The sequence below is a fragment of the Chlamydotis macqueenii genome, chromosome 2 (assembly GCF_036417535.1).
Source record: "Chlamydotis macqueenii isolate bChlMac1 chromosome 2, bChlMac1.mat, whole genome shotgun sequence".
NCBI lineage: Eukaryota > Metazoa > Chordata > Aves > Otidiformes > Otididae > Chlamydotis > Chlamydotis macqueenii.
The window spans coordinates 14,215,268-14,232,093 of NC_141557.1; the positions used below are offsets into that span (position 1 = coordinate 14,215,268).

The following is a 16,826-nucleotide window of genomic DNA, read 5'->3' on the forward strand; positions in this document are numbered from 1 at the left end:
TTTTCTTGAAAAACTTATATATGCTTATGCTGGGGACCAAATTCTTATCTTGTTCAAACTGATGATTCTTCCTGCATTCATCTTACACTGATAAAGAGTGTGGATCTGTATTGAAACCTCCTTTCTGTTGCTTTTGCCATACTATAATTAAAAATGTAAGCATGCCAGTCTAAATTAAGCCTATAATTTATTAAATTTGTTTTAGGAAGGCAAAGTGGTGTGTTGCTACTTGATTTTATTTCCCATTTCCAAATTTTTAGTTCAGTGATTGAAAAATGCAAATAGTGTGTCCTGTTACCCTGTGTGATTAAAACTGCTGCAATCTATTTAACCATATTTTCACATTTTCAATGCATTCAAGTTCAGGTCCCATGGAATGGGGGGTGGATATAACTTATTGTAACTACTACTACTGTTATTTATTTATTATTATTGATGATACAATATTTGGTCTTTGGCTGTGAGATTGTCTTTTTCAAAACCGGATTCAAATAAGCCAAATGGCTCCAGTTTTCACTGAGTTTTGGTGGAAGATCTTTTAAAGAGCTAATATTGAACAGCTAAGCTAGTTTCTTCTTTCTTTGTGCATTGTTACGGTTTGTTCAGCCTTTCTGCTGATGCCTTCTGCAAAGAATGGATGGCATGATGAGTTTCCCAGGTTCCTGCATATGATGAGATCTAAAACTGAAGGACAGAGATAAGGAGGCACCGCTCATGTCAGATATTGGAAGTAACCATGGAGCGATTCTGGAAAGGAATATGCGGTTCTTTGCTTTTGAAAACTGACACTTGTGCATAGTAATGGTCATTTCAGTAATTCATGTAGTCTTTTTTTTTTTTTTTTTTTTTTTTTTTTTTTTTTTTTCTCCAAGTCAACATGGAAGCAGTCTCCCTACAGTAAAGATGCTGTTGTTTCCAGGAAAGATAGGCATCTTTGTTTTCTACTCTCTACCAAAATCTGGTATTTAAAGCCTAGCAAAATACCGTAAGTTTACCATTGACTTTAAGGCTGATAAAAGCTGGTCTAGTAACCTGTGTTCTACGCTTGCCAAATTAAATACATCTCTTTGGCCTTTAACCATGACTAGCATTTCACTGACAGGCCATTTGTTTCTGTGGCATAAAGCGGTGCTCATTGCTGTGGATTCCTGCTGCACAGGATTCTTTGTAGGTCCAGTGGCCTACTGGTGTGGCTTCCTTCTACGTAGCTGTAAGCTGGTCTCTTCCTCTGTTTTTTGTTTTGTTTCTTGTTCCTGCAAAAGTGGTAGTTAAGGTGTGATTTCTGGGCCTTTAGAGGTAAAAAAAACCCGTGTAATTCCTTTCCATGCATAATTTCCCTTGATTAAAATAAAGCATGTTGGAGAAATAGGGAATGAATGCTTGATATCAGAATGCAGTGGAAGACGTTTTGCCTGTCCTTGTTTCCTGTGAGCTCACTGTCATCCACAGAGTGGCATACCAAGCTCTGGAAATCAAGATCCAGCACTAACTATTCATGTGAAGGCTTCCAATTCCGAAGACTTTCTAGCTCATTATGAGGAATGAGTGTACCTCTGTAATGCTGTTTTACAAGGAACTTCCTAACCTACATAGCAGAGCTGCTGCAAACCTGGACTGAATTATAAGCTGCTACTGTAGAATAAAATGTAACGCTAATTAGATTTGGAGAAGACTAACGTGGCTTGTGTTTCTTCACATGTTGTATGCAAAAATGTTACAAGTTGGCATGCTTTCTAATGGAGCTGAAGCCTTTTGAAGGTTTGATGCTGTCAACATGGTGAATACCTGCAAAAATACATAAGATCAAAAGCTAAGCTTGAAATGAGAAACAGTTGTTTTCAGATGTTCTGAAGTCATAGGTTGTAGACTGTCTGGAATAGGCAAAAAAGCTGGAAGCAACATACAGTAGTACAGCATACATCTAGAGGGATTTATGTGCATGTACCTTTTAACATCTATAATATATATAAAACACTTTCAGCAGCATGCATTGAGTAGTATTTTTCAATCAACCTCAAAGAAACAATGTAATTCGGGAATTTATCTTGATACATGCCATACAAAGGAGAAAAAGATTTGATATTTCATGCCTAGAATTCTTAAATGCATCATTTGTGTTTTGTTCTAGTACCTTACACATCTTCACTTGTGGATTAATTTACTTTCAATTGCTGAAGATTTGTAATTAGCTTGTTATAAAACAGACAGTAAAAGTATTATGAGTAAAGTGTACTTCTTTTGAGAAATTTACTTCAATTTTTTTTGTAAGCGTTGGTATTTCACAATGTATTAGAAAATTAAATTTCCAATTCTCTTGAGCTACTGACATTTTAGGTGTTGTCATGTCTGTTTTGCGTGTGGATTTCTCAAGCATGAAATAATGAATTGTATGTTAAAAACATGTTCTAGCTGTCTGCCTCTCCAGCCTGGTCTTCCTTCTGCTTGCCACCTTTCAAATAACACTGGAGAGAGCATGGACTTTTTACCTGTTACAGTTCATTTGTTCTGTTTTGTACATGCCAGAGCCTAAATTTGCATTAGATGCAGAATTATTAGTAGAAGTTTGCTACTCTCTGCAGTTTCAAAACTACTTGTTAAAAAAAGTTAATTTCTCAAAGTACTTTCAAAAGCTGAATTCCCAAATGGCTTCTCCAAGCCAGGTACTTGGGCTTGCTGTCATGGTTTTCAGTTTTTTTACTGATGTTTGTGTAAGTTGGATTTGAGTAAGGAGACTAATATTAAAATCTGTAGGATGAGATGATGTCAAATTCACTTAAAAAGAAAAAGAGAAAAGAAAAGAGAAAATGACCTCTCTAATTCCTTTAGGTTGTACAGAGCTTTAAGTGTTGTCCTAACAAAATAAACAATTTGCAGAGATCAGTATAGATTTAAGTTGATTTGCTCCATTTACCCTACCAATTTGGACAGAAAAATGTAATGCTTTCTTGGAAATGTCTTTCAACTATTACATTATAAATTAATTTATAGGCTGCAGAATGCTGTTATCCATAAAACTTTTTTACCCATCTTGAAAATTAAGTTCTAAAATTAAATGTGTATAAGAGCTGGCCTTTTCTCTTTCAGTAGGTCGGTGAAGGTAAATTGGGATAAATTATTTGTTTCAAATAAAAGCATTCCTTTACAGTGCAAAAAAAAAATAATATCAGATTTACCAAAAAACACTGTGATGTTTTTCCTATTTCCCTTGCAGTGGTGAACACCGATTTAGAAAATCTTTATTAAATTACTGACTTGGCTAAGATTCAAATTCGGCTTGAGTTCTTAGACTTGCCTTGGAGAAGTTGATTGCAAACAAATACAGAAGTATTGCAAAAAAAAAAATTGAGAAAAGAAATTTTGCAAGGGAACCCCACAACTTAAATCATATTAATAGAGAATAGATGAATAGATAATAGATTGACAGATGATAACTTTTAGTCATTATAACACTTTAGAGTGGCTTCATTTTTTTCCTGTAACTTTCAATATGTATTAACATAATTTCTTATTGTATGTTTTTATTATATAAAAATGTATTTTTTCTTATGATTTGGCTTTGTAGTAACGATGCATATAGAGGTATGTAAAAGCAGCTGATAAATTCCAGTGCACAGGCATTGATCGACGCTCAGATAGGTTTCTGCACTGCTGTATAAGATGAAGTGGTTTGGCAGGGAAGGTGCGACCTTTCCTTTCCTGACTTGGTGCCGTTCACTCTGCGGCTCGCAGTGATGGGTTTTGTGTCCCATCAGAGCTGTTGACCCTTTGTACTCTCCAACTAATGGCTGCCCTTCTTGGGCAGATGATGTTGTGATCTAGGCATTGATCTGACTCTGCTGATAGATGTTTCTTGCTCTTTGGTGGGAAGAAATGATGAAATGCTGATCTACAGTAGTGCTTTGATGTTGCTGAAAGTTAATTTTTTTTTTTTTAACAGTAGATTAAATTGTCATTTGCAGCTTGTAGCTGTGTTTGATGAGCAAGATCCACACCATGGAGGTGATGGCACCAGCGCCAGCTCAACAGGCACACAAAGTCCGGAGATATTTGGCAGTGAGCTTGGCTCCAACGCAGCGTCGGCCTTTCAGCCTTACCAAGCAACAAGTGAAATTGAGGTCACCCCTTCAGTCCTTCGTGCAAGTAAGTCAATGTTCTCAGTATCTCAGTGTGTTTCATCTTAATTTATACGGATGCCAAGTGCTGTTACCCATTCCTGCTGCTGGGAATATGATTCATTATCTATCCTTGTAGAAAGCTGATCAAAATTGAGAAACTGCGTAAATGCTTGTTGCGTGCAAGTAAACAAGCCTTTCTGTTTTAGTAAATTATTTATAAACTGCTTTTAAGAGCAATAAGCTCTTTCTGTGCTGCCAGTTTAAAATCGTCCTCACACTGAAAATCACAGCAAAGATACCAAATGCAGTTACTGCATGGTGTAATTTTCAGCTTGCCAGTTTTATTCAATTTAATGAAGAAAAGGGTAAGAAGAAACTAAAGATAGGAGCACTTTCTACTGAACTTGTCAATGTTGCTAGGTTATGCTTGTCACCTTTCCGTAGAAACGCCTGCTCATACATACATTTACTGTGTTGCAAAAATACACTTCTTTAAAAAAAACAGAAACTAAAGCCAGGAACATCCCTTTAGTTTGTTTATTTCAAAATTGGGAAGATTCGTTGCAAAACCACAAAGTAGGGATTATATATCACAGTTCTTGTTTAGACAGGATCTTTTAATATTTCAGCTTATTAAGAAGAAAAATTGCCGAAGGAAATCTACTGTATGATTTTCATTGTTGTTAAAAATATTGTGCAAACAAGACAACAATGGATAAAGCATTGTGCCCCTCTTGTAGTGTCTATCATTTTGTTCACTGAACTTTCGAAGTAGACACTCCATTCCAGAAAATTCTTGGCAGAAGTCAATATCAGTCAGTGCTTTGATATTCTATAGATGCAGCATTTTAAACTATTCATAATTCCCAAGAGATTACTTTTCGGTAGGTGTTCTTTTAATGGATAAAATCCATGTTTAAGTAATTGGCTAAAATGTGAATGGAAAAGTTACAACTCTCTATTAAGTTTGAGGGGTTTTGTGCCAGAGTGTTTTCTGTAAAGTTATGGGAACAACATTTAACAATTAGTTTACATAGACTTGAACAGGTATTTTTTCAAGCTGTAACTATGCTTCATTATAACCCAGAATTAAATTAGGGAAAGGATTAATGGTAGGATAAAGAAGTATCTTAGAATTTCAGGACCCTTCCATTTTGCTGTCACTAGGATATGCCTTTGCTAAACGCATATCTCATTTCCATGCATAAGCCAAAAAGCTGCCCTCCTGGGTTCTCAACTTGGGGTGAGGTTGGAGCAGACAAATACACACATTTTCTCTTTAGTGTGATTATCTGGTGTATTATACAGTACGTTGATGTTAGTGCATCAAAATCATATAGTGCAGATAAAATTCAGTGATATATTAGACAGCTCACTTATTTTGGGTGTCATTCTGGAAAATACATGGAATACTTAGCTAGTTTGCTGATGGCTAAAGTGACCAAAGAGTGCTTTGAAACAATACAATATAAAGGTCTATAGAAATGCAGAAGACTTTTAAAATACCTGGTAAGAATTACAGCTCTTTTGACAATTATTATAAAAGCATGCAAAAATACAATGGGTGAAACAATTTGTCATAAATATGTTATCACAAATCAGAGATGTTCTCCTGTCTAGCTAATTCCTTTTTTAAATGTTGACAATTAGATATATTTTGTTTCTAAATGTTCCAAACCACAGGCTTAGAATCCCAGTCCAGTAATATTATCCCATATTAAACATACCTATTTCAAGAATTTCATTTAAATATACATTCAAAATGGAAATAATATCCCTATTGTATTTCCTTTATAACTTGTGAAGTGAAGCATAGCATACAAATGGTATTCTCAGTATTTCAAATAATTATCTTCTTACTGTGTAAGTTCTATTCAGCAAATAAAACCCATCCAGTTTTGTGGTAGATGCAGATCCTGATTATTACATGTTGACAAGGTCATATATCTATTAATTGGATTGGAGATGGGATACAAAATTGCTGTAATTATTGTAATTTTCTAGCTAATTGCAGGGTTGGCGGTGAATATTTTACTTCTAACAAATGAAAAACAGTATTCCGTCTGAAATTGGTTTATAGCATTTTAGACATTTTGTTTTACATCTCGGGTGCTTTTTGCTCGCGACCTGGGCTCTGTTTCTCGGCGGTTCGCTTGCAGAATTGTAGCTTTGTGCCATTCTGCTACCTCTCACCCGCACCTGAGGGGTACGGAGCGGTCTCTCTTTGGAGGCAGCATCTTGCGCATTAGGCTGGGGCTTAAGGGCCTGCTGAGATTTTCGTCTCTTTGTTCTGGTTGCCATGCTACCCCTTTTGTTTGTTTATAGATCACGCCATCGCTCCTCTCCCAGCAAGGGAAAGGTTAGCTAGATCAGGTCCAGCTGGAAAAGTAATATTCATCTGGATTCCCTCTTTTCCCATGCACAAACACAGCCTGGACTTTGCGCATGGGGGGTTGTCAAATTGAATCTTCCCATCTGAATGTGGAAACAAAAATGAGGCTGGCTCGCGTACCCCCTATGTTGTTTTGCAGTATGAAAACACAATTCATCAATACAAGCAGTTGATTTATTTATGTTTCTTATCTAGCTCGCTCTCTTTTAGTGCTTTTCTGTTACCCAAGTTAAACTTCCTCTTGTTGTATTTCATCAGTTAAGCTGTGTTTTTTTTCGAAGCCTACGGTACACAAGGCATTTTTTGTGTGTGCCTGCGTGCTTTCTGAGATGAGGCTGGAAGCTCACTGCAGAAGATTGTTAAAGCAGACTGATGTTTATTCCCTGCTGAAATATAAACTGGAGGCGCAGGTGAAAATTGCCAAACCTAATGAGCAATTTGGCAGATAAGACAGGATGTCAGGCAGTGACAGTTCAGCAGCGGGTGCACCGCCTGTGAACCAAGTTGTTTGTTTCACAGTACTGTATTTAAATATTGTAAATAAAATCCCTTTCCAGCTGCATGAGATATTGTGAAAAGGGTCATCTCTTTGTCTGGCTTTCCTTTTAAGTTATTTAGCTCTGATAAATAACCAAGGGTGGTCTTAGTTCTTGGTCTTAGTGTGATTATATGTTGCAAATCTCTCTGAATGTTTCAGCAGTTACAGTTAAAAAGCATTTTTAATATAAACATTATTTGGAAAATATATTGAGAGATTTAGAGGACTAGGGTGTTTTTTTTTTTTTCTTTTTTTTTTTTTCCTCCTGGTCCAAAGTAGAAAAAGTAAGGGGACTGGGATATATTTCTTTCTTTATTCTGCTGTTTAATGGGAGGCTACAGAGAAGATGAAGCTAGACACTTCTCACGTGGGCACATTATTGCTGGAGGCAACTAACACAAGTTGCAAAAAGGAGAATGCCAGTTAGATGTAAGGAAAACAATTTTCACCTTGAGAGCAAAACAGACTGCACAGAGAAGTTGCGGCAGCTCCATCCTTGGGGATGGACAGAACTTGACTGAACATGGCCCTGGGCAACCTAACCTAACTGGTCCTGTTTTGTGTGGAGGGGTTGGACCAAATGACCTCCAGAGATCTTGTCCAACCTCCAAAGGTACTGTATAATTCTGTGACTCCAAATACAATTAATAAAATTGAAGTATTTGCCCCTTGAAGCTATTATTTGTAAAAACAAATTATGTTCATAGTGAAATATTTAACAGGCAGTTGTGCCAGCATATTGTGCACGTACAGTTTCCTAGCATGGTTTAGTGTTGTACTAGTTTGTGCCAGTGCGACACAGATCAGCTGACCATGCCTTTTACAAGATTGCTGCTTTTGTTTTCAGGATGTCTTTGGTAGATGCATTAGTTCCTGAAAAATTACATGCAGCGTAATTGTAAGGTTCTCTTCAAGGCTGGAGGGTGAGCATCTCCCTGAAACACTGGCCAAATTACGAAAAGCTAGCTGAAAATGGTGCAATCCAGTGACGTATTTGCTCAAGTGAGCTGTATCATATATTTTAGTAGGACTCTTGGCATCGGTTTCATATTCTGGTCACAGAAGCAGACTATGGAAGAAGAAGAAAAAAAAAATCTAGATGAGAATATTGTGAAGTGAGCACACAGCTGGCTGTGAAGATGTACTAAAAGTGCAGAGGACCAAAGAACTTGCTGCAGCTTCACATTGTTGTTAACCCAGCAGCATGGCTGTTGCTGTAGGGTTCCCTGTGTGCATGCATGTTTTTACCCTGAGATCAGCACGAGTTTATTCCTCACAGGTAAGAGCATGAATGCAGAGCTTCACTGGGAATTCATTGATATATTAAAGTTCATGACCTTGCTTGCCTTTGAATTTGTGGATCTCTCTGTGAGTGGTTTTTAGTAGTTCACTGGCAAATTAGTGGGACTTATCAAGTATAGTCCGTGAGGGCTCTCTTAGATTAAGGACCGTTCAGAATTTTAATAAATCTGAACTGGAATATAGAGTAGCACATAAAAAACTAAGATGGAGTTTCACGCACTTTGGATGTTGAGGTTTCAATTCAGCATTCACTTCATACTTTTATCAACTTTAGAAATCAGTGAGATGTGCAGAGTCTCTGCATCTAGAAAGACAAAAGTAATTTACAAGGCAACCGTGAACAGCTAAGTACACAGTACTGCGAGAAGGATCTGAGCATGATAGAGCATTATTGTAGTGCATCTAGGCATTACACTTTTCCATCAGAGGATCAAAGACAACAAATACCATTGTGGGCTCACTGAAGCAGTTGTGAGCAGGAAAAGCTGAAGTGACCAGTTGTGGTGTCAGACTTGGAGAAATTGTGAACAAGTTGAAGAGAGCTTCAAAAGAGCACAAAGAGTAAGATGCTTTGGAGACTATGACCAAGCATTGGAACTACTGGATTATGTAGTTAAGAAAAGATAAAAACGGATAGGGTCCAAGTCTTCAAATGTGTTATTTTTTTTCTCATTCTCCATGTCTGCTATGAGAAAGGCAGTTGACATTTACTGGGGAAAAGCCATTTTTGGTAACCTGTAGACCTAAAAAGCATTTTACACCTCATATAAGCAGCAAGTCTTCGTGGGAATGGTTCAGGGGGATGAGTGGTGCCATGGGCTGTGCCATAAGGCAGGAAGGCAACTGTCTGGTGGGGGCAGATCTGTCCTGTTCCTGGCTAAGCCGTTAGGTTGCTGTGCAACTGTGGGTGGGCCACTTCTTGAGTCCATTGTAAATATGTGTCTGTCTCTTCTCAGCATCTCACAATTTGAGTGTTCAAAAAATCCAATACTAATCAAACCAGTTAAAGGTGTAAGCACATCAGTGTGTGATTTTCAAGTACTTTAAAATTACTGTTTTAAATGTGGCACTTCACTGATTTGATACAAGTATTTATCTAGAGTCCCAAATGCATATTCTGAGAATTAATTTGTTAATATTTCTAAGTGCCTTTGTTTAAAGGATTGGAGCTCTGCATGTTAGTATATTGGCAAAGCACTGTAGAGGTGAGTTCATATTTGTTCTCGTTTCAAAAATGGTGATGGTTTCAGCACTCTTTCCCACATATGGACCTTAGAAACTTTTTCATTCTTGTTTGTATCTCTTTGACTCCTTATTCAGCTACAAATCACCTTTACATGTGGAAATAATGTAATTTTCAAGTGTGGAAGAACTAAGGCAGCAAGAGATTAGAAGAGGGAGGAAGAGAAAAATGTGTTCATCAAAAACCAGATGTTTGGAGCTTTATCAGATTGAGCTATCTCTAGGGTTAAATAGCTGCTTACAAAATGTAGAGAAAGTCAACCACACTTATAATGAAAGATTATGGCTTTACAGGCAATACTTGCTAAAGTCAATGGGAGGTTTTCCACTAGCTTCACCGAGCTTTGAGTCAGGTCAGCTTTCCAAGGTGAGTTTCCTCTGTCAGGAACCTTTACTGATGACTAGCTGGTGTTTGGGTCCCTGTCGTTCCAGTGCGGTTGCACGAATGAATTCCAAAAGATTTCCTGACCATTGTTCCCGCTTTTACTTCCTCATCAGGTTCTCAGGTGTGTACTTTACTATGTTGGATGATACGAAAAGAACCTCGAACTGAGGCTTGCACAGAGCTGTTGGAAGCTTTATCATGCATTGGAGTTTGAGGAGAAGATTTAGCAAAGTCTGTTTCCTCTCCTTCTGGTGCTCTTGCTGTTCAGGAATTCTTATCACATTTATCTCTGAGCTCTATCAAGGATCTGATTGTTATAAAGCCAGAGTTATTGAATCAAAAAATCAGTACCAGGTGCCGCTTTCTTCCGTGAAGCCGAATTTGTTCTTTCTACAGCACGGTTCTGACTTGAGCAATCTCCAGTTGGTGTTTTCTTCAAGCGTAGTGCTCTGCTGTTAATTTAGGGTTGTTGAGCAGTTTAAAAAACATGTGTTTTTGATGAGGCCGTGACACGTTTGTAAAAACAAATGGATTTTAAACTGCCTAAGTTTCTAAATTAACCTTTAATATCTTCAGTCTTCTCAGTATACCATCAAGCAAAATACTGTAGCTTCTAGTAGGATTAAAAAATCCCTGAAACCAATAAAGTAAAGAATTTAGAATTTATGGATTTTCTAGAGGAAACCTAAGTAATCACGGGGCATTTCCAGATGTCATTCCATATGGTGAGGGCTTCTGTCTTTGAGTACTGATAATGGGGAGTAATAGAAATAAGGTATTGTATCTGATACCCGATGGTATTTTGTACCATAGCTACAGATTGTAGTACAAGTGAGATAATAAGGAAGGATTATGAAGATGTGAAGTATTGAATCTGAATAGTTTAAGAAGTGAGGTTTTGGATATTAGTCTAAATTTGACATCTTAAATAGATTTAATGATCACTTGAACAAGAAGCTATTATGAGAATCACAGCTGTATTTGAGAATGTTTCAATATTCATATGGGGTGGTGGTAGTATTGCTGGGTTTTATTTTCCCCTTGGTTAAATTAAAGGTAACTTTTTTCTTAAGGGAATTGTATTTTTATGTAGACAAAAATGTTATTCCATTTTACCCCATCAACATTACAGAGTAGCTGCACAAATTCATTGTATTGTGGCATCGTGGGTTTAATCCCATGTGATTTGTTTATTGAAAAAGTTTGTCATCAGATATGTTACAATAAGTGTAATAACTTTCTATAGTTGATTTCTTGATAACTCCTCTATTTCTTGTTATTTAATTGTAAGCAAACAAGAAGGAGCACAGTGAAAGCAAAGGGACATGAAGCTGAAATGAATAGGAAATGCTTTTTCATGGTACAGGCAACCACTCTGAAATTTTTTACTTTATGGAGGCATGTGTACATAATACACTTTTTTTTTTTTTTTTAATCCAACAGTTTCTAAAAACCTCATGCAGAATTTATAGGTACTTATTCTGAGATGTGATAAACAGTATGCTTCAAGGCATCCTTAATATCCAGAACCACCAGTCCACGAGTGTATCTGGTATCTCAGTAGCATTTTACTTTGCTTTGAACCAGCAGCATTGGTCTCTGAGGGGGTGGGCTGCTGACATAAATTACTTGCAAACAATTTGCCAACAGGCGAGGATGCAGAGTTTGTCAAATGTACTTAATTATTCACTCAGTCCTAAGTGGGATGGTCTTATGGGAGGGACGTTGTAGGGCTAGTGAAGAGTGTTGTGATGCTGGAGGCTCTGTGCCGTGCTGTCTGCAGGGTTATGCTGTGTTCCATGCAACAGTAGTGCATGCTGTGTCCCCCAGCCCCCAGCAAGCATGTGGCTGGGTTTGACCGGAAGCCCAAGACTGTAAGATATTATACTTAAACGATATCCTTAGTTAGGCTGAACTTGTACTTCAGTGAGAGCACTGTTGCTTGCTTTTGTTGTTAATTCACAAGGCATCTTCTTGCTCCCTTCTCTATTGCATTTTCAGCCTGTGAACTCACATACACTTGTTTTTCAGGCGAGGATGTGTTTTGGAGATAGACCATCCCTTTTGGTGATTACTGGGAAAAAGTTGCTTTAAATTCTGTGTCTTTTGACATGTTCTTTTGAGGGGGATTAAACAGGGACAGATGGCTGCTAGTTGAATAGGCTTGTTTTTTAGTTTGTTTTTTATTTACTCTCTCATGCGCTGAAAAGGACTGAAATATGATACAGAAATAAAGGAGTGGATGAGAAATAACTTCCCATTACTTTATTGCCTTATTTCATACTTTTAAAGAGATAAAATTTGTTCTTTCTCCTACTTATCTCTTGTTGTAAATCTTCTATGAAATATATAAATAAGATGAGCTCAATCTTCAGAAATGCTATGGGTTCATATTAGGGGCAGATTAAGCATTTAGGGTGAGAACCAAACATAGATTTAGAAGAAGTTTTCTCCAGAGATTTTGACCCCCAATAGCAGTGGATGCCGTGAAGGTGACAAGCTCAGCTTGAGCTCATGATCCTAGTCTGAGCTGAGACGAGGCATGAGCCCCACGCCTGCTCTCCTGCCGGCACGGCTGGGCTCAACTCAGTGCAGCTCCGTGTCCCTGACTGCTCCACATGCAGGGCCCCCTCATCTGCTGCTCGGTGACACTGCGGGGGTAGATGGGGTCCCTCTTTGTGACACAGTGGCCGCCTCATGGGGTGGCTTCACCACCTAGGCTGATGCCAGAGCTTGGCAGTTTGGGATTGGAGGTGGATGTGAACTTGGGCTGTGTTCCATGACTGTGTTTCTTGCCTTCATTATGGATGTAGGTAATTAATTCTGTCAACAGTTTTGGATTTATAGAAACTGGAAGTGATTGTATATGTGGGAAGGGAGTTCAAGACCATGTGGATTTACAAATAAAAGCAAAAAGTGGCACTTAGGTTAAGATAAATTATTTGTGCTACTACTTGCATGCGTACTGTAAAGGGCTGTACAAAGTCAGCAATGCCAAGCTGTTGTGTTAGCTGCTGGAAATTGTGCATGTGAGCAGGGGCTTGGCTTCTCAAAGCAGACTTTGATCAACTGTTAAAACCTTATCCTGAGGGGTTGGATTTGATTCAGCTCTTTGTACAGCAATGTTTGCAACTGGAAGTAAAATTGGGACTCTTGGCAATTGCTGGGCAACAAGCTGATTCAAAGCAGACACAACAGATGAGGTGAATATCAGCAGACCTCAGCTAAATACTTGAGGCAGCCTGGTTTCTCATTCCTGGAGAGCAATGGACACCTTTAGGGTGAGTTAATCTGGCCTTTTTTATAGCTTATTTCAGGACGAGATGGAATATGGCCTTGACTAGCTGCACTGGCCAATCTCCACTGATAAGAGAGAAACAGAGGTGACCAGTTCTGACACAGATGCCAGCGGATCCCATTCTACATGTGATTTACCTCACACTGTAAAAGTACATTTTTATTTGAAAGGTTTTTTTTTTTTCTTTAATGAAATAGGATGTTCCCTTAAAAATGGTCATTTGTGTTATTTGGAAGAGAAAGACTAAGCAGCATTTTCCAAAGCCAACAACTTCTCAATTTGACCCACAGAGCAATTTTACATGGCCCCAGGAAGTTCCTACACAGCCATAATTATGCTTGGGAAGTATATTTGGGTCGTAGACAGTATGCCATGAATGCAGATAGTCCCATGTTAGTGTTTTGCAGAGTAAAATTTGGTTCGAGAAACTTCCATGAAATTTTATGCTTAAAACAACAGTGTCATCTGCCTTTGGTCTGATGGTGGTATGCAGTTACTTCAGGCAGTACTACTCCCAAATGTTTAAACCTCTGCAAAGAGCAGCTGCACTTCTTCTTGCTATGTGTTCTCAGACCTTGAAGCATAACAGGTCATGCTATGTGACACTGAACAGCCACCCTAAATCTGGGGGAACAAGTGTGATGTGGAGTTAATGAGCACTGAAGGACAGGAGTTGTCTTTACTGCTCTTTGCAGTCGAGTGCCTCCGTACCCCGTTCGCTCGCACACCGTGCAGTCTCTGGGCGTTATGGCCATCCTGTCCTTACCACTCTTCAGAGTGTCCTGGCTTCCCATGGGCTTGGAAGAGGAGAGCTTTCTGTGTACATGCCCAGCCTCTGAATGGGGTGCTGGGGAAAGGAGCCATCCCTCCAGCATAGGCTATTAAAGCCTTTGCAGGTTTGCAGGGAGAATAACAGCGAGCAACAACTACCAAGATTGTTTCAAATGAAATAACATTTGAAGCAATGCTAGCAGTTCATTTTTAGTGGATTCTAAAATAATAAAATTATGTTCACCAGCTTCTGGTAAATTAGAGAATGAAGAGACACACTTGTCTTGTTAACCAGCCCTATACAATATACAAATTGATATTTCCATGATTTTTGATAAGTCCTCTTTTGATCTGTCTGCTTTTGGGCTTTTTGGAACCAAGACCTCAAAAATGTTTTTGGCATATGAAGGCTTTCTCGACCAAATATAAAAATGACATTAGCTTCTTCTATTTCAATGCATTTTAAGTTCTGATGTTTAAGACCTTCATTAGATGACGGAGAGATTTTAGGTCAAGCACTGCCTGACTTTCATGATGATTTCCATCTGAAGGGTCTTGCATAGTGAAGTCTCTTCATGTTTTAGTTAAAATTTTAGTTGGGCTCTTGACTCATGGAAAAATAAATAAAAATGAAGGGCTTATTAGGAGTGCCGTGGTGAAAAAATTATGGAACTACTTTTTCAAATGAACTGCGTGACATTTATCTGTGAGAAATATCCATTAAGTGAGTGAATAAAGTTGCTGCTTTAGTTTGACATAGTAGGCAATATTTCTGTGAGTATTGTACATGCAGATGATTTACCTCTACCTCTGTTTTAAGTTCACCTTTAAAGTAATAAAACATAAGTGGACAAAGTCTTCTTGTAATCCTGCTTTTCCCATAGCTCTTTGCTATGCTGCTCGCAAGGTAACATTACAGTGCAATAAGTGTTTTCTCTTCGTCCACCCATAAGGGTAGGGGGAAATCTGTTTGCAGTTCTTGCTGGTACAGAGATAGTATTTCCAGTTTGCACTTCGGCAGTGACCAGAGGTGCGCGACGCATAGCTGAACGCTCAGGAGAGGATCTCTGCCAGAGCACCGGCTCCCTGGTCAGCAGGGCTGTGTCCAGGAGCTGGAGGAAGAGGAGGAGAAAAAGAAGCCATGTGTAAGCAGTAAAGGGGGGGAAGGAGGAGAAAACTGCAGTGTTTAGAAACCTCACCCCTAAAAAGAGAGGGGTGAAAAAGCCTCAGTGAAACTGCAGCTGCAAATATGTATAGATGTTTGTTTATTACAGCTTGGTCTGCATATTTTGTGTGTTAGCTGAAGAGTTTGAGCATGTCTGTTGACAGTGGTACCTTGTGGTGGCAGCAAATCCAGAAAGCCCATGGAAAATGAAAGTACCAGAAAAGCACACGCTTCACCTGTGTCCCCGGTGGTGCTGGGAGCGAGCAGTGCAACTCCTGAGGGTGCGGGCAGCGGGTTTGCTGTGTGGCAGCAGGGTGGCCATGCCTGGGAGCGTGCCCCAGCTGCTGGCCTGGGAGTGATGCTCAGGGCAGCAGGCACTTTGCTGGGGTCAGACCCCGCGGTCTTCTCGTTGCGGCACACAGTTGCCCGAATATGCACCCAACAGGATGAGCTCACAGAGGAGCGCGGTGCGTGCATGTGTAAACTGATTTGCGCTTTTTTGTTAGAATTTCCATAAAGTTCTCAATGGCTGCGAGTTCAGGGTAGTGTTGTAGTGCTGGTATTTGTGTGCTGTTTACCTGGTGTGACTGCTGGTGTGCAAGGAAACTTCTGGGAGTCTTACTGCATTCTGGATTTTACCAGAATGATTTTGTGGATGTGAATTCTTTGCATGAGATTCCTATTACAAGCTGAACTAAATGTTAAACCCTCAAGGCAGTACATCAGCTTCACTCACTGAGCAATTTGTGCTGTGCTGTATGTGCCGTGTACTGGCTTCAGTTTCTGAATTCTCTGAGGGCTAGGATTTTGCTGCATTCATTTCCATTTTTCTTTTTCGAAGTCAGAATGTTTTACTAAGGGTGAAAAATACTTTTAATGAAGTATTTTAATTTGTTCTCGTGTTATGGGTTTGAATTCCCCCCCTCTCATCCAGGGTTCACCAGATGTTTTAAATATTTTCTGAGTACATGTGCTTTCAAGGTTTTTCTGCAAATCCAATTGTGTTTAACAGGCACTGAATCCTTGTGAATCAATGTTGTGTTTTTCTCCACTTTATGCCTCACAGATCTGGCAGATGTCTTGAGTTCTAGGACAAGAGATTTTCAATGTTTTCTTTATGAAATCAGATAAGATTGGTACATACTTAGAATTTCCTTGGAAAGGAAGAGTTACAGACCTCTGTGGGAGGAAGGCATTTCATTGACCACATGTTTTGTAGAATTTAGTAAGTAATTAATTCCAATAACGCATCTTATGCTGTATCAAAAGTGATGGCTTTTTTAAGGAAATCTGTACTTGTGTACAGCTGTACTTCTTCACTTTTCCTCCTTTTTTTTATTTCTTTTTTTTTTTTTTTACTTAAATGAGTGGCATATGCAACATCTTAAGAAAATACGGTGGCTGCTTGATCTTACCTAGGAAAATGTTCTTGATCTTAAAGTCATAGATTTAGCAAAATGGATGCTAATTTTCACCCATGAGTACATGTGGTTAATTCAGAGTTTAATTTTCACCTTGACCAGCCAGTCAAGGTGACCTTGGCCAGTATTTGTTTCATTTTAGCCATAACTGTTTTCTTAATTTTTTTTCACTTCCAGTGCAATATAAATTGGTCTGT

The 16,826-nt window shown here is 38.7% G+C and overlaps 1 protein-coding gene across 12 annotated transcripts in view; it reads left to right on the forward strand.

Moving 5' to 3' along the window:
* Positions 1 to 16,826, forward strand: part of PARD3 (par-3 family cell polarity regulator) — a 450,332-nt gene that overhangs the window by 143,619 nt on the left and 289,887 nt on the right. For all 12 annotated transcript variants that reach the window (XM_086741984.1, XM_086741989.1, XM_086741987.1 and 9 more), the window contains exon 3: positions 3,960 to 4,140. In XM_086741984.1, coding sequence (XP_086598110.1) covers positions 3,960 to 4,140 — 181 coding nt within the window. The remainder of the gene's footprint in view (positions 1 to 3,959; positions 4,141 to 16,826) is intronic.